The sequence below is a fragment of the Cervus canadensis genome, chromosome 18 (assembly GCF_019320065.1).
Source record: "Cervus canadensis isolate Bull #8, Minnesota chromosome 18, ASM1932006v1, whole genome shotgun sequence".
Lineage (NCBI taxonomy): Eukaryota > Metazoa > Chordata > Mammalia > Artiodactyla > Cervidae > Cervus > Cervus canadensis.
This window is the reverse complement of record NC_057403.1, coordinates 8,218,735-8,242,739: the sequence shown is the minus strand read 5'-3', so window position 1 is coordinate 8,242,739 and position 24,005 is coordinate 8,218,735. Positions and strand designations below refer to the sequence as shown.

The window sequence follows — 24,005 nt, the reverse complement described above, 5'->3', positions numbered from 1 at the left end:
GCTGCTGTCCACGATGGTGACTGGTCCCTGGATGGACAGAGCTTATCTGGGGGCTGCAGCAGATTAAACTCAGCAGACTAAACATGGGGACATCTTAGTCCACTGCTTGAGGACACCAGTTCTGTAGGGCTTTTCAGGATTTCCTATATTTCTTGGCTCTTCTTTTGAGTAATTAAGTAGTCACATGGGGTAAAGATCAATTACAGCTAAACTGTCTAGAACATGGGAAATATCTTCATCACCTGCCCTGTTCTCTTGGTCTTCCCTGAGGATTATTCAGCCCAACCCATACTCCTGTCATCTAAAGACACTTCCAGTATCAGGTACTGCAACCATGCTGGGAAGAAGAGGAACACTATGAGCCCTAAAAAGAGGGGAACCAGGAAGGACTCAAAACAACCCATGAAGAAGGGCAAGAATCTCTGCTGATGGCAACTGATACAGAGGCAATAAACCTGGGGAACATGAGAGAGACAGTTAGGAGCGGATGGGGAACCTCTCTGAGCCTAGACTTGAAGGGAGACAAAGGGCCTGAGCCAGGGTGACTTGAAGGTGAGAAAAGAACTACGATGTCAGACAGAAATGGTTTTGGTATTTGGAAACAGAAAAGGTAAATGAGACCACGACAGGCTGAACCGTGAGCAGACGGTCAGCTCCCAGGATGAGGCTGGAGACACTGACAGGGCCCTGAGCTTGACAGAGGGCTGTGGAGCCACAGCGAGGAGTCAAGCTTCTGTCCCAAGAACAAATGAAAGCCAGTGGAGGTCTGAACGTCAGGACGTGAAAAAAATCTCCCTTCAGATTTAGCCTTATTCATAGAAGTCACCTGATTCTGAGCCTGTGATCCTGCCTCCATCCTACAGTTTTCCTTTTCTTTTTTCATTTAGGGAGTACTGAGATCTATTTAAAATTCTAATTACCACCAGACACTCCCTCCAAACCAGAACTGCCACACACAGACACACAGCCACTTTGGCTAATCATTTCAGGGGTCAGTGCTGCTCACGCTCAAGTCTAGTCCTGTCTCTGGTCTAGTTTCTGGTCTAGTCTCTCATCTCCATAGTACAAGTGGGCTCCCTCAGGCCCAGAGAGAAGCCGTTTATGAGAAGATCTGAGCTGAGTGAAGAGAACCGGGTATAACTGAATAATGAAATGGGAGGCTGAAGGGCAAGTGGGCCAAGTTTGTCCTTGTTGCCCATCCCATTTAACACCAGGAACATCTGTCATGTATCTGAGCAAAAGAAACTCTTCTTTCAAGATTGGGTCAAACTGATACGAAGCAGGTAATTCTTTATTATAAGATTGCAGTAAAATATTTTAAAAATACAGAATTGCAAACATCTAGCCACTGGTACAAAACACATTGTAAGGGGTCAGCTTAGAAATAGGATCTGAGCAATGTTTTTCATCATGAAGAGACAGGCTCTGTTGGAAGGTTCCAGGTCAGTCCAGCCCATCCTTCCTCATTTGCACAGAAAAGTCAAAAAGGGACCTGAAGGAAACATCTTCATATCACCTCACAGCTCACTTTTTTCACTGATCATAGAAAATGGAGAAAACAGACCATTAGACTAACCAGTTAAACTAGGTGGTTTTTTTTTCTTTTTTCTTTTTTGTTGAAAGGAAAGAATGAAGCATTTTGTTGGTTTTATCACGTTAAATGTTCTTTTATTTTCCCATTTCTCAAAGAAATGCCTTTAATTTCACAAGATCTAATGTCCTAACTCCGTTATTCTCTGGTAAAGAGCTGAGACCAGAAATATCCATTTCTGTGTGCACAGTAAACACATACACACAATCCATGTCTTTGGTACAACCACAGTTGAAAATATGTCTATTTTATTACACGATGTCCCATACATAAAACCCCCCAAGATGTATTTCTCTTTGAATTCAGAGAAAGGGAGGGGAGGTGATCTTTGCTAATTAACTTTATTTTTACAGTTTCCTCATTTTTATTTTTTAATTATTTTAATTGGAGGATAATTACTTTATCACATTGTGATGGTTTTTGCCATACATCTAGATGAATTCGACATGTGTCCCCCCATCCTGAACCCCCTTCCACCTCTCTCCTCACCCGATCTCTCTGGGTTGTTCCAGAGCACTGGCTTTGGGTGCCCTGCTTCGTGCATCGAACTTGCACTGATCATTCTATTTTAATATGGTAGTATACATGTTTCAATGCTATTTTCTCAATTCATCCCACCCTCGCCTTCTCCCACTGAGTCCAAAAGTCTGCTCTTTACATCTGTGTCTCCCTTTGTTGCCCTGCATGTAGGATCGTTGGTACCATCTTTCTAAGTTCCACATATATGCATTAAGATACAGTATTTGTCTTTCTCTTCTGACTTATTTCACTCTATATAATAGGCACTACGTTCATCTACCTCATTAGAACTGATAAACGAGGTGACATTTTTGCTACGCATGGCATAAAATAGTCTAAGATGATTTACTACTTACCAAAGAAAATTTCAAATGTACGAGATGAAGGGAAGAAAGCGCTCAGGCAAGGAAAAGAATCTGAAAAAAATTTGAAAAAAAAGAATTGTGAATTATTTTTAATTTAAAAATCTGGTGTCAAAGTTTAAAAAAACAGAGAATAATCATATTTACAAAAGGGTGATTAAGACTAGAATACTGGAAACGAAAAACGCTTAATTCGGAAGATAAAAATGATTACAGACACTGAATGAATTAAGACCTATTCCAAGCTACAAAAAGCACTATACATAAAGAAAGGAGAAAATGTGAATCCATTAAAAAAAAAAAATGCTTTAAAAATGCTACCCAATAGTGATACAGTGGATAAGAATCTGCCTGACAATGCAGGGGACATGTGTTCTATCTCTGGTTCAGGAAGATCTCACAAGTACAAACAACTAAGCCTGTGCACAACTACTGAGTCTGTGCTTTAGAACCTGGGAGCCACAACTCCTGAGCCCACCGCACAGAACCGAAGACAGCACAGCCAAAAAAAAATTAATTAAAAAAAAAAAAGCTACCACAGAGTGACAGAGTCAGTCATTTCTTGCCCCAGGTCTATTCTTCCTGGACATCGATAGGAAGAGAAGGAAAAGCCAGGAAAAGAGAAGAGGGTCACTCAGAAGTCAGTGAATCAAGCCACTGCCCCAGGCTCAACAGGGTTTGCAAATGAAAGCCATCTTCTGCCACAAGTAATAAAAAAAGACACAAGCCTTGTAGACAGGAGTTTTGAAATTCTCATCCTCCTCTGTAGAACTAAAATCGTCTGTATCCAAACAACTGGCCACCCCTGGATCGAGCTTACCCCTCTGTTCACCTATCTCCCTTATTTCATCTGGGTCTCTGGGTCTCTGGGTCTCTTTTTCTCCCCCTCTGCTCTCCTGTTCCTGTCCTATTTCCTCCCTCACACGTGTCCTGTCCCAGGCTGCTGCAATTCGTTCCCCCTCTCTCCAACCTTCCTGAGTCTTTCAAAAATCCATACCTGTGTCTGCCTCCTCCCCCATTTCAGCTCCCTCTTTGCGCTCCAGATTACTCCCCTTCTCAAACCGGGTGAAAACACAACTCGGGACTCTAACCCAAGAGGCCTGGACTCAAACCCGGCCAAAACCCAGTTAGGGACTCTCCACCTCTGACGTCCCTCATCACCCGTCGCCTCCCCGCTCCCATCATTGATACAGGGCAGCTCTCCCTATGCTGTTCTCCAATCCCTGGAGATCTGGCTTTCTAATTTATTAATACTTCTCTATTTTACCCACTTGGCTATTTTCAAGGCTTAACCCCTTTGACTTGACTATCCCTTTGCAATCCCTCAGCCATTCTCAGAGTTCGCGTTGGTTCTCCCTGACGCTTTTCTCCTCAGTTTCAGTTATTTCTCTCAGTCCTTCTGACTCTGCTTCTCCTGATCCTCCCGCCTCCTGTATTTACTGAGTGGGCGACAGAAGGAGACGCCCCCGGAGCGGAAGAGCACCTTTTCTGACCGAGTTGAATTGGACATGGAACAGCACTGGCTGTCACATGGCTGGCCCAGGTCACCTACCGACGCGGGGTGAGGGGACGGGCTGACAGGAAAGGGGGGCCCTGCGGGGCACAAGGAGCGGCCTAGGAGACGCGAGGACAGAGGGGCTGGGAGGGAAGGGGTCTCAGGAGCGGGGCGGGCTCTCCGGAATCCCGGGACCGGGGAGAGGGCGCGGCCTCTCCGGGAGCGGGGGCGAGGGGCTCTGCCTCCAGCGGTAGGGAAGGCGACGCGGCGGAGCGCGACTCTAACTCGCGAGAGAGGGCTGTACTTGGTGAGGCCAGAGGTAAAAAAAGGGTTTTAAGCAGGAAAATGTCGCCAGAGGCGGTGGCTACGCGGACCGAGGACCGAAACCGCCTCAGAAACTCTGAAAACCCAAACGAAAGGATAACTGGGCCGCAATGGCAGCGACAGCGTTTATTCGGGGCCGAGCACCGGGCGCCAGGGTTTTCAGGTCGCTGACAATTGTCACACCCTGAGGACGAGTGAGCCGGAGGGGTAGTACCCTAGAAGGAACCTTAGGCGCCGCTCGGGGACCTCGGCTCCGCGCTCTCCAACTTCCGGGTCCGTGTGAAAGGGCTTTTGGTAATAGAGCCGCGGCTTCCGACGAGGGGCGGGGCGCGGACGGGGGCGGGGCCTAGTACCTTGACAGGATTAAGTTCCATCTGTAACACTGCTCAGGTAAAAGCTTCAAGTTATGTCAGAAGCAAGATACTTCCTCTTAAGACTAAAAGGGTTTATTCTCAATAAAAAGCTGTTTTTCACAGCATGTTGTGCTCAGATCCTGCTAGTGAGGCTGAAGCAATTCAGGGATCTGGGAACTTGGGCAGTTTTAAGAAACAAGAATGGGACTGACTAGTCTCTATATTACAAATACAAAACTCTCCCTGGGTAGAAATGGGCTATTCCCTACTGACACCCTACAAAACAGTAAACTCAGCATAGTGCTGAGTTTAACAATCTCAGGGTCAGTACCTGGGTGTCTGAGATGGAGGACTTAAGGGATGTGATCATTTGGGTCACTAACCAAAGCCTTAAAAAGAGCAAGACACTTTAAATGATTATAAACTGTGTTATTGTTTCTTTTATCCAACGTGTTTTAATTATTTCCCTGTCTAAACCCAACTCTCTAAACAGTGACATAAAGGGGGTTGTATAAGCAACTCTTTCGTTGACAAATATCATTGTGTAAGTTTAAGCTACAGAGGAAAATTAACTGATATGTACACTGTGAAACGATTAGCACAATAAGTTTACCTAGCATTCATAATTTTGTATAGATAACCTAAAAAGAGAAAGCAAAATAGGGGAAAAAAACATTTCTTTTTCTTTTGATGAGAAGTGCATTATTCTTTACAATGCTCTATCCTATACTTTGGAGGAAGTACTTTGTCGCCCAGGTGTGTCGGATTCTTTGTGACCCCATGGACCGCGGCCTGTCAGGCTCCGTTGTCCATGGGACTCTCCAGGCCAGAATACTTGAGTGGGTTGCCATGCCCTCCTCCATGGGATCTTCCCAACCCAGGGATCGAACCCAGGTCTTGTGCATTGCAGGCGAATTCTGTACTGTCTGAGCCACCAGGGAAGCCTGACTGTTAAGTATCTTTCCCAAAAACTTGTTTAGGAAATTACACTAAACTAAATAATATCCATAATGTAATTTCAAATTGATTATATGTTCAGTATGAACAGAATTAGAATTGTTCACTTTCTATTTGCAAATTGTAATATATTTTAGGTCTTTATTTTCTAAAGCGATGACAAATCTAGACAGCATATTAAAAAGGAGAGACATTACTTTGCCCACAAAGGTCTGTATAGTAAAGTGATGGTTTTTCCAGTAGTCATGTATGGATATGAGAGCTGGACCATAAAGAAGGCTGAGTGGTAAAGAACTGATGCTTTTGAACTGTGGTGTTGGAAAGACTCTGGAGAGTCCCTTGGACTGCAAGGAGATCAAACCAGTCAATCCTAAAGGAGATCAATCCTGAATATTCACTGGAAGGGTTGATGTTGAAGCTGAAGCTCCAATACTTCGGTCACCTGATGTGAAGAGCCGACTCATTAGAAGAGACCCTGATGCTGGGAAAGATTCAAAGTGGGAGAAGAAGGGGACGACAGAGAATGAGTTGGTTGAATGGCATCATCAACTCAATGGACATGAGCTTGAGCAAGCTCTGGGAGAAGGTGAAGGACAGGGAAGCCTGGCATGCTGCCGTCCATGTGGTTGCAAAGAGTCGGACATGACTGTCCAAGTGAACGACAACAGCGTTCTCTCAAATGTGGGTAACAAAGTCTGAAAAATACAGTCTTCCGAAGATTTGGGACTTATGGATGAACGCCATACCCCCATCAAACCATGGGATCTAATCATTTTCAGAACATTCAAAAACTGCAGATTATATGCTATTTTCAAAAACACATGTCAAAATATATCTATCTTAGCAATATCTTCTTAGATGCACTTCTAGTAGCCAACTCCCACACTTAGGTTTGTTTCAGAGCAGGCTGTTTGATACGAAATCTCGTAGGCATTCTTTTTCTTATAGCTGAGTCAAAATCCTCAGCATGATCAGAAGCTCCCATCACTAGGACCTGGCACCTGGGATCCGTATTCAGTCCATCCCAAAGACTCATAAACCGAGCTTTCATCATGGCTAGGCTCCACGGTCAGAAACTGAACATTCTCATGATCAGATTGCTCAAGTCCTAATACCTGAACTCAACGTAAAGGTTTTCCACACTCATTGCATTTGGCAGGTGTAGCTCCAATATGTTCCCCAACTTGTGATCTTTGGGTAAAAGCCTTGCCACACACTTTACATCTGTGTGCTTTCTCTTCACGATAAATATTCTGCCATCTAGTGATAAATGAACAATAACATGAAGCCTCAGCATATTCACTGCAATTTAACTCATGAAGTATTTCGTACGTCTAAGGCACAACCTAAAAGCTTCAAAATTCAGTACATTAGTACTGCTTGGTGCAGTACAAACAACTGGATTACTGGTGCAAGGGGGACCAATGAGAAAAGGTTGCTCACATTCCTGGGACTGGTGATGAACTTTTTTAGAATAAGTAGATTTTCAACGGCCTGACCACATTCAACATCATTTGTTCTCAATCCAGTGTGAATATTCTCATGAAGCATAAGATATGAACCACTGCCGAAAGCACTGCAACCTCAATTGTATTTTCAAGGGCTCTCACCTCTGTACATCATCTGATGGAAAGTTAGGCTTGAAAGTACACTGAAGAATTTACCACACTCATTACATTTCTAACGTTTCTTTTCATTGGAAAAGACCCTGATGCTGGGAAAGATGGAAGGCAGGCGGAAAAGAGGATGAGATGGTTGGATGTCATCACGGACTCAATGGACAGGAGTTTGAGCAAGTCCTGGTGATGGTGAAGGGCAGGAATCCTGCGTCCTTCAGTCCATAGGGTCGCTCAGAGTCCGAGAGGACTGAGTGACTTAACGACAGCCCACTCCAGTATTCTTGCCTGGGAAATCCCACGGACACAGGAGCCTGGCGGGCTACAGTCCATGGGGAGCTCAAAGAGATCTGACTGAGCACTGTGACCATTTTATATTTCTCTTTGATTCTAATGCTCATACAAGTAACCAGCATCTCTAAAACTAACCTGCTAAAATGAAGTCTTTGTGGTCAATTTCCTACCACGGTCATATTAAACAGAAAAGTACAGTAATACGCCTCCCTAACACCCGAGAAAGAACTTCAGCTCCAGCACCAGTCCCAAAGCAGAAATTCGAAACTAGTTCCTGAACACGTGATTTGATACTTATAAAATCATCAAGTGCCATGTCAAAATTAAAATGACCTTTTCCTTATAAATTACTACATATTTCGTGCACTGTATGTGTTACCTCAGAATCTTACCTCGACAGGAAATCAGACCCTGGGCCTCTCACAGCAACTACTGAACTTATTTCGGCTGGAGGAAGGGGTCGGGGAATAGGGAGGTGCGAAGTGACTGGAGACCACGGATAGGGAGGAGAGGGGACCCCACAGGCGCAGCTTAACAACAAAAACAAAAACAAACAAGTACCTCAGGTTCCCAATGGTCGGCCGCACCTACCAAGTCTGGGCTTCAGGAATTTGCTGCAGAATGGCTTGCATCTAAGCGGAAACCGGAAACTCCTCAGCCTTTGGTATCAGAACAGGGAGGGGCGGAGCGTAGGACACAAGCCTGCGCCTGGGAGTGTCAGGGGCGGGGCCGAGCGGACACCTGCTGTGTTCTTCCTTTGGGTTCCCAAGTACCTTGCCAAGGTTTGGAAGTACTTGAGGGTCTTTCCCGTCTTGTATTGCATCATGGATTCCTCATAACTGTAATAGTTTTAAAGTAAAAACTTAATATTCTGTGGGATAATTGCGTTGGAAAGTAAGGTTTCCTCAAAACAGGATTCCTGCTGATGAGGCTGAAGCAGTTCAGCCTGGGAACTGAAACCTGGTGTGGTGGCCCGGCTGGCGGTCGGTAGGGGTGGGTGGGGGTTGATGTGCGGTGGTGGCTGGACCCAGAAATATTCCTGCAATTCGAATTAATTTAAGTAGTTTAAGTACACAAGAACTGTCTTTGTGTAGGGATGACAAGCTGGAATGTGAATCACATAGCTCTTAGTAACACCTCATAGTTAACACCTGTAAGAAGAAAACTATCTTAACATTCCACTTCTTCAAAGATCAAGCTTATTAGTCACTGCAGAGGCCCAACAACAACGCACCCTGAGGGGAATGCAGGCTGGAGAAAAACAGGTACCATTCGGAGCTTCAGACATAGTAGCCTTGGTAAATCAGCAACAGCCTCTTGGGCCCATCCTCCTCCTCAGGAAGTCCAGGTAAGTTTAGGCGAGTCTCTCCTCATAGAGAGTCACTCTCTGTCAAACGTCTGTTAGCTAGGAGCATTTTCAACCTAATTTTTATCTCTGACAATATTCCACCAACAACCTTCCCACAAATAACCAGGCCTCATTACTTGAAGCTAACTGCTCCTTGTCCACTGCCCCACATAATCACCTTAGGTTTACTGTAGCACTGACAGTCAACCGTAATGCACAAAACCTGAAACTATCTCTCAAATGACTTCAGATTCTCTGATCTCTTAAGATACTTTCTCACTATTATATACCACTTCCCACTGTACTTGTCAGCAGTCCATAAATCAGCATTATCCACACTGGGTCTCACTGACTGGAAAACTACCAACCAAAACTCACTTCTTTAATTCAAATTAAACACTAGTATCAAACCAAAGAGGCCTCCCAGGTGGCTCAGCGGTAAAGAATACTCCTGCCAATGGAGATGCAAGAGATGGGGGTTTTATCCCTGAGTCCGAAGATCCCCAAGATTAGGAAATGGCAACCCACTCTAGTATTCTTGCCTGGGAAATCCCATGGACACAGGAGCCTGGCGGGCTACACTCCATGGGGTCTCAAAGAGTTGGAAATGTCTGAGCATAGAGACCATTTTATGTTTTTCTCTGATTCTAGAGCTCATACATGTAACCAGCATCACTAAAAATAATCTCCTAAAATGAAGAGTCTCTGTAGTCAATTTATGACCTTGGTCATATAAACCAGAAAAGGACAGTAATACGACTCCCTAACACTCGAGAAAGAACTCCAGCTCCACCACCAGTTGCAAAGATCAAAGTCTAAGCTGGTTCCTGAACAAGTGTTTTGGTATATTTACAAAATTATTCAGTGCCAGTTCTCAATTATAATGACTTTCTCTCTAGTAACAAATTACTATCTGTTTCGTGCACGATATATGTTACCTCAGCATTTTCCACTGAAAGGAAATTAGACCACGGGCCTCTCAAAGTAACAACAGAGTTTACTGAGGGAGGAAAGGTTGGTGGATTAGGAAGGTTCCAAGTGACCCGAGACCACAGATATGGAGTAGAGGAGACCCTATGGGCGGAGCTTAAGAAGACTAAAAAGCAAAAAACAGTACCTTAAACTAATAAGCAATCAACGGTGCAACACAAGCCGGGGAGACCGCACCTACCAAGTCTCGGCTTCAGTAATTGCTGTAAACTCACGTCCTTTGAGGGGAGATACCAGATATTCCCAAGCCGTAGGTTCCAGAGGAAAGGGACAATGAGGGGCGGAGGAGCCTAGGACGCCCGCCTGCGTCGGGCCGTGTGAGGAGCGGGCCGTGTGAGGAGCGGGGCCGAGCGGGGCCGAGCGGGGCCGAGCGGGGCCGAGCGGGGCCGAGCGGGGCCGAGCGGGGCCGAGCGGGGCCGAGCGGGGCCGAGCGGGGCCGAGCGGGGCCGAGCGGGGCCGAGCGGGGCCGAGCGGGGCCGAGCGGGGCCGAGCGGGGCCGAGCGGGGCCGAGCGGGGCCGAGCGGGGCCCGGGGCCGAGCGGGGCCGAGCGGGGCCGAGCGGGGCCGAGCGGGGCCGAGCGGGGCCGAGCGGGGCCGAGCCGAGCGGGGCCGCGGGCCGAGCGGGGCCGAGCGGGGCGAGCGGGGCCGAGCGGGCCGAGCGGGGCCGAGCGGGGCCGAGCGGGCCGAGCGGGGCCGAGCGGGGCCGAGCGGGGCCGAGCGGGGCCGAGCGGGGCCGAGCGGGGCCGAGCGGGGCCGAGCGGGGCGGAGCGGGGCCGAGCGGGGCCGAGCGGGGCCGAGCGGGGCCGAGCGGGGCCGAGCGGGGCCGAGCGGGGCCGAGCGGGGCCGAGCGGGGCCGAGCGGGGCCGAGCGGGGCCGAGCGGGGCCGAGCGGGGCCGAGCGGGGCCGAGCGGGGCCGAGCGGGGCCGAGCATACTTGAGGGTCTCTCACGTCTTGTGTTGCACCATTGATGCTCATTACTTTAAGTAACTGGAACAGTTTTAATAAAACCTTAAAATTCTTTGGGATAATCACAATGGAAAGAAAAAAGCTTTTGGCATAACATTTGGAGTCCTCCATGTCCGACGACAGAGGATGAAATCGTTGGATGGCATCACTGACACAATGAGTTTGAGTAAACTCTGGGAGTTGGTGATGGACAGGGAGGCCTGGCATGCTGCAGTCCATGGGGTCCCAGAGAGTCAAACACGACTGAGCGACTGAACCAAACTGTACTTGGAGTCCTGCTGATGAGGCTGAAGTGATTTCAGACGACTGGGAACTGAAACCTGGTCTGCTGGCCAGGTTGGGGTTGGGAGGGGGTTGATGTGGGGTGCTGGTGGGGTGGGGCTGGATGTGGGGTACTAGCTGCACCCAGGAATATTCCTGCAATTAGAATTAATTTAAGCAGTTTAAGTAAACAAGAACTGGCTTTGTGTACTGATGACAAGCTAGAATGGGAAACACACAACTCTTAGAAAGGGCTACTTCATACTAACACTTCTAAGGAGAAAAATGTCTTGACGGTCCCCTTCTTCAAGTACCAAGCTTATTAGTCACTGCAGTGGCCCAGCGAAAGTGCACCCTGAGGGGAATGCAGGATTGAGAAAAGCAGCCACCATACTGTGCTTTGGACATTCTGGCCTTGGGATTTCAGGAAGGGTCTCTTGGGTCCATCCATGTCTTCAGCAAGGCCAGATAAGTTTGGGGGACTCTCTCCTGGTTTTCAGATCTCCCAGTTATTGGTTGATGACCCCAATTTTGTTTGGCAGTGTTTTAACATACATAGCGCCCAGTTAAAAGACACTGAGTAGAACCTCCCTGGTGGTGCAGTGCTAAATAATCTACCTGCCAATGCACAGGACCCGGGTTTGATCCCTGGTGTGGGAGGATGATATGTGCCTCGCAGCAACTAAGCCCGTGCAACACAAGTACTGAGCCTGTGCCCCAAAGCCTGTGCTCTGCAACAGCAGCAGCCCCAGCAATGAGAAGCCTGCACACAAGTAACCAGAAAGTCGCTTCTGCTGCTGCAACTAGCGAAAGCCCACGTGCAGCAAAGAGGCTCAGCTGAGCCCATAGAACAGACAGACACTGAGTTCTCTGGACCGACCAAAAGAACCTTCAAAACGCCAGTCTCCAACCACACCCCAGCCAAGGTTACGTGGAGAATTCACAGCCCGATTGCTGCAAAAGGAGAAAGAAGCCAGCACAATGAAGACTTAATAGCCAAAAATAAATTTTAAAGATTATTAAAGAGAGAAAAAAACTTTTAATGAGAAATGCATTCTTCTTTATAAAAGTTTCTGTTCCATGCTTATGATGACAAAGCTTCAAATACTTACATGAGAAAAACTTGTTTACATCATAATATATAACACTTAAGTCAATACGTCAATGTAATGGAATGTCAAATTACTATATGATCACTTGATGGTAATTAGGCAATTTACTTCCTGTTGAAAAATTGTAATATATTTTCTCTAATTTCATTGTCTGTTTCTGAAATATATGTCAGTTGTGGACAACAAAGCACATTGTCAAATATAAAGTCTTAAGCAGACATTAGAATTTATTTTCACCAAAATTATCAACTTGGCACTATTTATAAATATTTCTGTGTGTATTATCTGACTGAACTCAAGTCCTAAAGGAACTGTTCTTCTTTACATTTACAGGGCACCTACTATGTTCCCTGTCATTGTCTACGTGCCTTTTAATGTTACAAAAGTCTCAAAATAACCCACTGACTTATGTATTTGTTAGTGGAAGGCAGGAAAGAAATGTAAATTAAGCATTAAATCTGGGTCATAACGTGTGGAAAGAAAAAGTATCGCTAAGGAAAAACTACTGAAAAAAACAAAAGAAATAGGATGGCAGGATTTAAGAGATTAGCACTGAAACATATATATTATCATATGTAAAAGAGCCAGTGGGAGTTTGATGTATGAGCATGTGCTCCAGGACAATCTGGAGGAATACGGTGGCGAGAGAGGTGGGTTCAGGAGGGAGGGGACAAATGCATGCCTATGGCCTATTCATGTTGATGTACAGCAAAGACCATCACAATATTGTTAAAAATAAATAAATAAATAGATCAACCGATGGTGAGTTAGGTCTGAATACAGAATCAAAGGTTTCCTACACCTAACACATTTGTGTAGTTTTCCTTCAGGTTGAATTTTCTGACAGTCAAAAAGTTGATATATTTTACTGCATTCTCTACATGTGTAAGTTTTCACTGCAGTATGGATTCTCAGATGATCTGCAGCGTCATTCCTTGTGACTGAAGGGTTTGCCACATAAATAACATGTATGTGGTTTCTCTCCTGTATGAACTGCTTAATGGGCAGTTCATGCTGAACATGCACTAGAAACTCTGCCACATTCATTTCACTTGCATGTTTTCTATACAGTATGAGTTCTCTGAATTATAAGGTCTGAACACTGACTAAAGGCTTTGTACCACTCACGACATTTGCACTAAAATGTTTCTCACAACTGTCACATTTCTAATGTTTCTCTCTAGTATGAATTCTCTGATGGTTTCTAAGTTCGTCATTTCAAGAAAAGCTCCGGCCATATACATCATATATATATTGTTTCTCTCCTGTCTGAACTTGCTGATGATGAGTTATGGATTACTAAAAGGTTTGTCACAATTTTTATATTTGTAAGGTTCTCTCCACTATGAATTCTCTGATGAACTGCGACGTTTGCATTCACACTGAAAGCCCTGCCACATATAGCTCATTTATATGGTTTCTCTCCAGCATGAACTCTCTGATGAACAGCAAGGTTTGAACTTGCCCTGAAACCCTTGCCACATATATCCCATTTATATGGTTTCACTCCAACAGGAAATCTCCGATGAACAGTAAGGTCTGCAGTATGACTAAACGCCTCGTCACATACATTGCATTTGTATGGCTTCTCTCCAGTATGAATCCTCTGATGAAGTGCAAGTCTTGTAGTTTGATTAAAGGCCTTGCCATATACATTCCCACATGCCTGAGAACAACTAAGCCTGTAGACCTCAAATGATGATTCTGTGCTCTAAGGCTGAGGAGTCACAACTACTGAGCAAACACACAGAGACCATGCATTGCAACAAGAGAATCCACTAGAATTAGAAGTTCATGCACTGTAACTAGAGGGTAGACCTTGCTTGTTGCAAGTAAAGAAAAGCCCCTGAAGCAACAAAGACCCAGTGCAGCCATAAACAAATTTTCAATAAATTTTTAACTTACAGTTATGAAGATAAAGGAATGTGATTTGAAAACTTATATATCTTTTAAGCAAAAGTAACCTTTGAGGCAAACTTCCTGGTGATCCAGTAGTTAGCACTATGTGCTTCCACTGTAGGGGGCACAGAATCCTTCCATGAATGGGGAACTAAGAACCAGACTGCCATGTGGCACAACAAAAAGAAAAAAAGGTAACATCTGATTTTTTGTATAAAATACGGAACAGTCTATGCCACCTAACAGCACGAATTAGCACAGGAAGGGGACAAGGGGAAGTAAATCCTGCTGAAACACCTCATCACATGCTACCCAAAGTCAAGCAGCAAAATTGACAGGAGTCAAATGACAGATTGTTGCAGAACATATAAAGACCTTGCCTTTTGGGACCTCTTTTCTTGGAGTCCACTTTCCATGAAACCTCTCTCTCTCTCTTTTTTTTTTTTAAATCACTTTGATCATTTAGAAACAGCCATCTGTAAGTCAGAAGTACTTTCCATTCTCCTTAATAAAATGTAATTTTCAGGTAGGAGTTGGATGGGCTGCAGGTTGGACATCTATCATCAGTTACTCTCCTCCTTGCATGCCCTGAGATAAGAGATAGGTGGGCTCAGGTTGAGGAATTTACAGCCAACAACAACAGGGTAAACAGCCAGTTTGTCTCTTAATTCAAGGGACTGATCATGGTAAGGACAAAGAAAGGAAAAAACCCTGTCTGATCAAGGAGACAGCACACAAGTGCAGAAAGGCTCCTTGGAGTTAAAAGTCAGAGGAGCATTCCAGGAAAAATGAGTCTTGCTTCCTCTGCTGCCTGCTGCTGCTAAGCTGCTTCAGTCGTGTCAATTCTGTGCGACCCCACAGACGGCAGCCCACCAGGCTCCCCTGTTCCTGGGATGCTCCGGGCAAGAACACTGGAGTGGGTTGCCATTTCCTTCTCCGATGAATGAAAGTAAAAGTGAAAGTGAAGTCGCTCAGTAGTGTCCAACTCTTAGCGACCCCACAGACTGCAGCCTACCAGGCTCCTCCGTCCATGGGATTTTCAAGGCAAGAGTACTGGAGTGGGTTGCCATTGTCTTCTCCACGCTCCTCTGAGAAGCCTTTACTTCAAGATCCAGGGTGTGCCTGTGTAGCCAAGGAGAGGGTCCTGAGACAAACTAACCAGGGGGGACAAAGCAAGGTGACTGGCCCACATTTCTCGTCCCTTTCTTCTTACTAAAAACACACGTCTTACTTTCCTTAAGCAACCATGAGCTGTCCATTATATTAACATTTTGTAGACTGGTGAACATAAATACCAGTGAGAATGTCTAAGAATATTTGCTTTCTTATAGAGAACATCTCAGGGTGGCACCAAACGTTTTCATTAATAGTCCAAAATCTCTTTAGTTTGTCTGCAAGAGGAAATGAGTTTTCAGTAATCTGTGATTCAGAATCTTATTTTATTTGGAAATGACCTATATATTCAATGAACTTTCATCTCTTAGTTTAGCACAACCCGAAAAACTCAGGTTATTCAAATCTGGAAAGACTATTCTAGACAGACATAGTCATTCCTAACAGAGTTTATCTAAAACCTCCAACTGCATTTGCATTCTTTCCTTAAAAGCTTCTTCACTCGAGTTACTTTACCTGTTCACAAACTTACTTACCATTAAACCTAAGTACAATAAAAGCATTAGACAATGTTGAAGACTCAAGACGTGTCTTAATTAGATTAGCAAACAAACATTAATACTAGATATTTAATATTGAATATTTCCCAGTTCACGTGAACCTGAAGTTCATGTAGGTTAATTTCTCTTGCAATTGTTTGATTTGTAAGTGCTTACTTTTTTTTTTTTTTAAACAATTGAATTAGAGGTCATTTACAAATTAACCTCAGCAATATTATCCAAAAACAAAGACACACACTGAGACAAACATACGTGCAGATCGACAGACATGAGAGCTCTCGTACTTTCCTGCTTGAGATTTAAAATGCCTCTTTCACCCTTTTCTTCCCACCCCCCGCCCCGTGGTTTAAAATACTAGTTCGCCCAAGACTGAAATCTCGAGAAATATGGGTTACGTATTTCAAGGACATGGCAAAGGCTGCATGCTATGCAAGGTCGCTTCAGTCCTGTCCAACTCCCTGCAACCCCATGGAGTCTAGCCCACCAGGCTCCTCTGTCCATGATGGGACTCTCCAGGCAAGAATACTGGAGTGGGTTGCCATTCACTCCTCCAGGGGATCTTCCCTATCCAGGGATCACATCCACATCTCCTGTGTCTCCCCCAGGGGCTGGGAGGTTCTTTACCACTAGAGTCATCTGGGAAGCCCTGGCAAAGGTTAACTTTAAGCTTTTTGGGGGGCAGGCCTTTTTAACAAGCTTGCTGTTTTTAATTCCACATGTAAAATGAACTGGTTTGCACTTTCAAGTAAAAAACAAAATTCATCTTAACCAGTTTTCTCCAGAGTCTAAACAATATCATGGCCATCCTGTATCAAACAAGTTATCTTTCCTTTCTATAGTCATAGCTTTATGGCTAAAATACCCATCGAATACTGCTCAAATTGACTGTGATAACAAGGCCAGATGGACTGATAAAAATCTTGGAATGTTCCTCCAGGGAGATGGGGGTCTTTGATCAGAAGAATCTAAAGGGGTTCACTTTCACTTTTCACTTTCATGCATTGGAGAAGGCAATGGCAACCCACGCCAGTGTTCTTGCCTGGAGAATCCCAGGGACTGCGGAGCCTGGTAGGCTGTCTTCTATGGGGTCGCCCAGAGTCAGACACCACTGAAGCGACTTAGCAGCAGCAGCAGCTGATGGAGGGGGAGACAGAGGGGTTGGTAGGGGTGAAAGGCCACAACAGGACAGAGAATGGAGAGAGAAAGGGCAGTGGGGGACACTATTGGAGCTGTGGGCTGGCTAAAGAGAGTCAACTTAAAATGAAGATTTGATCAGCCAAAATAAAATGTGACATTGTAATATGGATAATCATCCTCACAAATCGCGTGATTCTTCTTCCAGTTGGAACTTCTCTTTAGACAGCTTTAAGTTAACCTTTATTTACCTCACGGTAGGCAGAGAGGAGGATCCAGGAGCCAACTTGGATGGTGCTAAGCCTGGGGCTTGGTTGGCAAGGGCCCCTGCAAAGGCTGAACAATCTCAAGATTTGTGCCCTATCTTATCTATGCCGCTGCAAGCCTTGCACTCACAGGAGACAGTCAGGACATTCACACTCAGGGCAGTTTCCAGGCAGGTTAGAAGCAAGGTCAGAGGAATGCACTGCTTTGTCTTGAAGCCTAAACAAGACTATTTATTTAATTTCCCTAACACCCAGGTGGCTCCATGGTAAGAATCTGCTTAGTAATGCGGGAGGCATGGGTTCGATTCTTGTTCTGGGAAGATCTCACATGTCACGGAGAATAAGTTGATGAACTACAGATACTGAGCCTGTATGGCAGAACTGCTCACGCCCGTGTGCCCAGGGCCCGTGCTTCACAACTAAAGAAAGCACCACAAAGAGAAACCGCGCTCCCCGCAACTACAGAGGAGCCCTCACTCGTCTCCAGCAGACAGAAGTCCGCACAGCACAAAGGACCCAGGACAGGCCCAAACCAGACCTCGCCTTCATCTCTGTGGGCGCTACAGCTCCACTGGAGGGCGCTGTACGTTTCGCATGTCGAAGAACAGAGCCGTCAGTTAGGGAGAAGAAAAACCTCCTGTGAGATTCACAAACATTAAACATCTGTTTTCTCACAGAACTCTCCCCCTTGGAGAGTTTCCCAAACCCCATGGATGGTGCGGCTTCCTCTCTGTCCTTGTGACAGTTGACCTGTGATCACACTGTTGATACTTTCCCGCTCATCTGGATTTTCGCTATTAGCACCTCCTTCTCCACAATCCAGGGGTCTTCCTCCTTGTGCCACAAGACTGGGGATAACGTTCAGATCAGAAACAGAACTTCCTACTCACAAGTAATGCCACATACTGTGGCTTCTTCCAGAGTCCAACCTCTCCTTTTTTAATAAACGTATCTGTTATTTTTAGTACATTGGTGAATCCGTTTCTTTCGTCTCGGGGGAGTGTTCGCTGCTCCTTGGTTTCTCTCCAAGTTCAGCAAGTAGCGGCTGCGCTGCAGTTGCAGCGCTCGTGCTCCTCACTTGCTGCGGCTTCTCCTGGGCGCACGGGCTCCAGTGGTCGTCCCATGTGGGCTCAGCAGTTGCAGCTTCCAGGCTCTAGAGTGCTGGCTCGTAGTTCGGGCACACAGGCGTAGCTGCTCTGTGACATGTGGGATCTTCTCAGACCAATGATCGAACCCGGGTCTCCTGCACTGGCAGGTGTAGAATCCAGCTCTTTTGTCAGCCAAGGAGTGAGGACATTATAAACCAACAGAAAAATACTTCACAAACGAATTTACTATCTGTATCCTTCTGAATGCACGGGGCACACTACAACATACAGTACAATATGCAACAGGTATCTAGTTCCTATCTAAGAACTACTGAACCAAGAACACAGGCTAGAAAACAGGCAATTGGATGTTTCAAAGTTTGAAATCAGCTTTATAAATGCTCGAGCTGTGGAAAAACTCCTTGTGTATCACACATTGGCAGGTCACCAGAAGGAAAGACAAGTTTAAACTCCTGATGCCAATCACGAAGCTTTACACGTGTGAGTCAACAAGGTTTTGAGCTTAGTCAAGAAAAACAGGCGCTCTCAAAAGGTACAGAGGGAACATGCCGAGGTACCCCACGGCAGATACCCACTTCAGGGGGAAGTGATCCTCACCCACAGACAGCAGGTTCCTGAGGGTCTCCACCATCACATCATTGTACAAGGTTCTCTGGGCAGGGTCCAGGCACTCCCACTCCTCAGGAGTGAAGTCTATGAACACATCCTTGAAGGTCAACTGTGCCTGAAATGAAAACACATTTCACCAATGGGTCCTGCAGAGGATTCTTAGTTTCACACAAAATGAAAAGAGGTGAGAGGGGTAAAGCTCAATTCAGTTGAAGTAATATTCTGATAGATCCATTAAAAGCTGCTTGAAGCAAACTGTTGGTCTCTAATCTAATTTCTAATTTCCTCTTTTTTCTAAGACTATGATCTCCTGCAGTCCATATGAATTTGTCATGTATGTGGACAATACATGAAAAATACACAAACTAAAACCAACGCTGGGTTGTCCATGCAGAAGTGTTACATTCACCACACGGAGTGATATAGTGTCACAACCTAGTTGAGTTATAGCAAGACTGGTGTCTTCAGAGACGACAAAGTCCACAGTTGCTTTAAAAGAACACACATAGTGATGATGACGACATCATCACATTGATGACAGGTGTTTCAGCACGTCCTACTCACTAAGCATTACTCTAAAGACGTCACACGGATGAACTTGTCATCAACATAACAGCACATTAGAGAAAGATCTGAGTCCACCTTACTGGGGAGAAAACTCTGTCACTTCAAGAAATCACTCAGATCAAACAGTTAAAAATGAGGCAACAGCACGTGAGCTCAACCTAAACAATCAACCAGTTAACTACCAAAGAAGGAAAGAGCATCCACAGGAAGTTCCCTGAGGATACCTGAAACAAGTTCAAGGAAGCTGAAATACAATAGAAGAGTATAAATGGTCATGATACAGGGTCATACCCTCTCCCATCAGAACCCACACAATGTCAATACTCTTACTACAATTTACATCATTCATGTGATGATGCACAAAAAACTTAATGCCATGAAATACACTTAAGACAGAACTGAAACTGCTACAAAGTATACACCATTATTTATGAGATGATGTTTTTGTAATAAAACCATGGAGTTACATATCCATGCATTCATGCATGCATGTGTAAACACACAATTGATTGAAACAAGAAGAATTGTCTTTATTTTCTTTCATTCTATTAAAATTCATTCAGCGTCATCTGTGCGCCTCAAATACAGCAGTGAACATGATGGAGCTTACACTCTAGCCGCCAGCCAGCCAATTTCATCCACAATTTTAATGTTACTATCGAAATAAGTGTTCTGACACAGCCCCGGGGCGAAGATGAGATTAAACACAAAGTCTTAACCTACATTGAGAAATCAGACAAGGTCTCTGTGAGGAAGAAACACTTAGGATGGCAAGGTGGGAAATGGAAGAGTGTTGCAAGCAGAGAGAACAGCCTGAGTGCCAGCTCTGAGGCTGGAAGATATTTACTGAACAGAAAGGCAGCCAGTGTGACTGGGACACAGGGAATGTAGATGGGGTGATGCCAGGTAGAGGCTAATTTATGCAAGATCTATGGATTGAGGACTTTATTCCAAAAGCTCCTGGAAGTCTCTGAAGAATTTGCAAGAGGAAAGTTAGGTGCTTAGATTTGTTTTTCAGAGCTCAATCTGCTGTGTGTGGAAGTTGTGTTTACCTGTTTACTCATGCTAGACTCTTTGCAACCCCGCTGACAGAAGCCCGCCAGCTCCTCTATCCATGGAATTCTCCAGGCAAGAATGCTGGAGTGGGTTCCCATTCTCTTCTTTTATTTTACTTCTTCATTCAGTACCTTTGTCAATATTGTATTTGTTTTTCAAAGCTTATCTATTTTGCTTATGTTGGGCCTTCGTTGCTGTGAATGGGCTTTCTCAGCTGCAGTGCCGGGGCTTCTCGCTGCAGTGGCTTCTCTTGTTTTGGAGCACAGGCTCTAGAGAGTGCGGGCTTCCGTAGTTATGGCTCCTGGCCTCTAGGGCACAGGCTCAGGAGTTGTGGCCCATGGGCTTAATTGCTCTGAGGCATTTCCCCAGACCTGGGGTGGAACCTGTGCACCCTACATTGGAAGGCACACTCTTAGCCACTGTACTACCAGGGAACTCCTCAACATTATCTTAGTTAAAAAAAAAATAAGAAGTAATATAAGCAGAAAATAACATACAGAAGATTTCTTCCAATCTCTATAAAATACCTGTATTTAAAAATATGTGGCCCTCCCTACAGGTAAGTGGTAAAGAATCCACTGGGTAATGCAAGAGATGTGGGTTGTTGCCTGGTCTGAGATCCCACACGCTGAGGGGCAATTAAGCCTGTGAGTCTCAATTCCTGAGCCAGAGCTCTAGAGCCCAGGAGGTGAAACTACTGAAGCCAGCGCGCTCGAGACCCTGTGCTGCAAGACAAGAGAAGCCACTGCAATGAGAAGTGTGCGCACCACAAGCAGAGAGTGGCCACCACTCGCCAGAACCAGGGAAAAAACACTGAAGCAATGAAGATACACTCCAGGAAATAAATACATTTTAAAAATTATAATGTGATTTTTATCTTTAATTTTGGGTATGTGCTTATTAATAAAATCCAAAATTTATTATTTTATTCCATAAAGGAAACACTGAAGCCAGATCAGTAGAGTTGGAGAGTTCCCTCATGGTCCAGTGGTTAAGATCCCTCGCTTCCACTGCAGGGACTCACGATCGATCCCTACTCAGCGAACTAAGACACTGGAAGCTGCATCATGTGGTCAAAAACGAAAGAAAAAAAAAAAAATTAGTAACCCTGATTTTACAGTTTAAATGAGACGGTGTAACGAAACACTCCCTAGCCCTGACATCTCTTTCTGAACGTTCCGTTCCATTCCCAAACACTTAAGTTTTCAGGGAGGTGCTCATTTAATTTTAAATGTACTATAAAACGTCAGAACTGATTTCCACTCATTGGCCACTTTTGCAGATTTTACCGTGTACTGTACATGTTAATACCTGAGGTCCACATACAGCTTCTTTACCCTGGTTGACAGAGAGCAGACAGCGCATCCAGATGGGCCCTAAACAGTGCCTGCTGCCCAACAAAACCGACGCCCATGGGTGAGAAGCCCTGCCCAGGATGGTGTCCAGGGGAGTCTCCTCACAAGGGCCAGGTCACGGGTCATGGGGAGATGGGATCTAAGTGGAGACGAGAGGCCCTGAGGGAAGGCCCCGGGTGAGTGTGCATGTGCAGGTCAGACAGGATAATCCAGAGTCAGACACGATTAGCAAGTCCAGAGAAGGGCATTTCAGGAAGGCAGTGTGAGAATGCACTGAGAATATGACCTTACCTGAGAGAGAGCCATGCCTGACTCCTGTTCTTTCCTCTTCTGGGCTTCTTCGTTCATGAGTCTTCACAGTTCTATCATGAAAGTGGAAAACATGCTGTATAATGCTTAGGGTCAACACACCCCCTCCTCAGCCCCAACCACACACACAGGGAAGCCCTCACCATGAGGAACAGACAGTCCCCTGTGCCCACTGTCTCAGGAGGGACTCAGGATGGTCAATTCCGGCACAGAGAGACCAACACAGGACTTTCCCACGCTTTCCTTGGATCACACTCCACTCCTGGTGTGGCCTCATGCAAACAGCAGCAAGGGGCACCTCCGCTGACCCCAAGATCCCCCTCAGGTCACACAGCAGGCCCTGGTCCAACCCCGCTCAGAGCAGAGCGCCCTCCCCTCCCCCAGGGCCTGATCTCAATCTCAGAAGTGGAGGCTAAGAGCCCTGGTGCTCAATGCAGGATCCAGATCGGAATCATCTGCGGCTCTGTGCACATTCCTGGGGCGAGGCCCCACACGAGATCCTGAGGAGCGTGTCTGTTGGGGGAGGGGTACAAGACATGGCCGGACTCCCAACACATATCTTTCAGTAACAGCATTGCAGGTGGATTCTTTACTAGCTGGGTTACGTAGCTCAAAACAGGTTCCAACTCTGAAAGAGCATCACGTAAGGTCTCAGTCTGTTTATCTGTAGCTAGACCCAGAACCTCAGTGTTGCGTACTTCAGCGTCTATTAAGTCTTTTATCTCAGTTATAGAGTTAATCTGTTTTTTTAGTTTTGTTCATATCTTTTGGTCATAAGGGTGACTTCCTTGTCCCTCGGGAAACAGAGTGGAGCCCAATTTAAGTAGTAAGTGCCTTGAGTTAAAAGAGAGGTGACAGGCACAGATATTGATGTGGAAGCAACTGGCCATTGTTGGAGCGTGAAGGGGGTTCCTGGAAAGCAGGCCCTGTGTCGGTGCTAATGTTCCCATTATGCATTTTTACGGTTGTTACGGTTTCCAGCCCTTCGGGTTAAGGCGCAAAGGACTGCGCTGGTGTCTGAGGGATTCCACCTTGGCCCCCGCTTCAGTGACCCCCCGAGCTTCAGCACTAGTTACATGCACGGTGCTGTGAGCAGAGCCCCTTGTGACCTCGGGGCCCCTCAGGGTTGGGGAGCCATCCAAGGCCGAGGGCCCAGGGATCTCAGGTGTTGGGGCCATTCCCTCCTCCAGCTCCCTGTCTGTCTGTAAACAGGCGAGCCCACCACCATCTCTCCTCCAGTGCCCTTCTGCCCATACGGGGTACCCTGGGTTGGTCTGGGTACCTGTGGGCCTTGTAGCCCACCATGGCCAGCTTGGCTTGCAAAGGCTGACTTCCCCTCCAGTGGTCTCTGAGTGGACAAAAATACAACCATCATTTCAGCCCTTTGTGTATTTCTCTGGGAGCGTTCAGCCTTTTCAACCATGTCCCTATTATCAAGAACTGAATAAGCCACTTGGACCAAATCACTCATAGGGGTCTGAGGACCAGCAGTTGCTTTTTGAATCTCACTCCTGATGTCTGTGGCAGGATGGGCTATGAAATGCATAGCCAAAAGGGCCTGTCCCTCAAGGGGGAAGGCATCCACACTCCTAGATATATATATATGTGTGTGTGTGAGTGTGTGTGTGTGTGTGTGTGTGTGTATGAAAGTGAAAGAGGAGAGTGAAAAAGTTGGCTTAAATCTCAACATTGAGAAGACTAAGATCATGGCATCTGGTCCCATCACTTCATGGGAAATAGATGGCGAAACAGTGGAAGCAGTGTCAGACGTTATTTTTTGGGGCTGCAAAATCACTGCACATGGAGATTGCAGTCATGAAATAAAAAGCTGCTTACTGCTT

The 24,005-nt window shown here is 45.8% G+C and overlaps 3 protein-coding genes across 5 annotated transcripts in view; all 3 read right to left on the bottom strand.

The window, feature by feature from the left end:
• The window catches only part of LOC122420636 (zinc finger protein 160-like), a 132,829-nt gene extending 122,620 nt beyond the window's left edge, over nucleotides 1–10,209 (bottom strand). Inside the window, exon 1 of the mRNA XM_043435990.1 lies at nucleotides 10,031–10,209. The gene's annotated coding sequence lies outside the window, so the exon portion shown is untranslated. The remainder of the gene's footprint in view (nucleotides 1–10,030) is intronic.
• The window catches only part of LOC122420389 (zinc finger protein 708-like), a gene marked incomplete at its 3' end in the record, with an annotated part of 23,724 nt that extends 1,521 nt beyond the window's left edge, over nucleotides 1–22,203 (bottom strand). The window contains exons 1-7 of the mRNA XM_043435518.1: nucleotides 22,147–22,203; nucleotides 18,866–18,992; nucleotides 17,931–18,007; nucleotides 11,082–11,231; nucleotides 7,936–8,041; nucleotides 4,163–4,475; nucleotides 3,900–4,046 (exon numbers count right to left, since the gene is read on the bottom strand). Coding sequence (XP_043291453.1) covers nucleotides 3,900–4,046; nucleotides 4,163–4,475; nucleotides 7,936–8,041; nucleotides 11,082–11,231; nucleotides 17,931–18,007; nucleotides 18,866–18,992; nucleotides 22,147–22,203 — 977 coding nt within the window. The remainder of the gene's footprint in view (nucleotides 1–3,899; nucleotides 4,047–4,162; nucleotides 4,476–7,935; nucleotides 8,042–11,081; nucleotides 11,232–17,930; nucleotides 18,008–18,865; nucleotides 18,993–22,146) is intronic.
• LOC122420590 (zinc finger protein 665-like) overlaps nucleotides 1–24,005 on the bottom strand; it is a 161,995-nt gene that overhangs the window by 13,490 nt on the left and 124,500 nt on the right. The gene's annotated exons all lie outside the window — the stretch shown is intronic.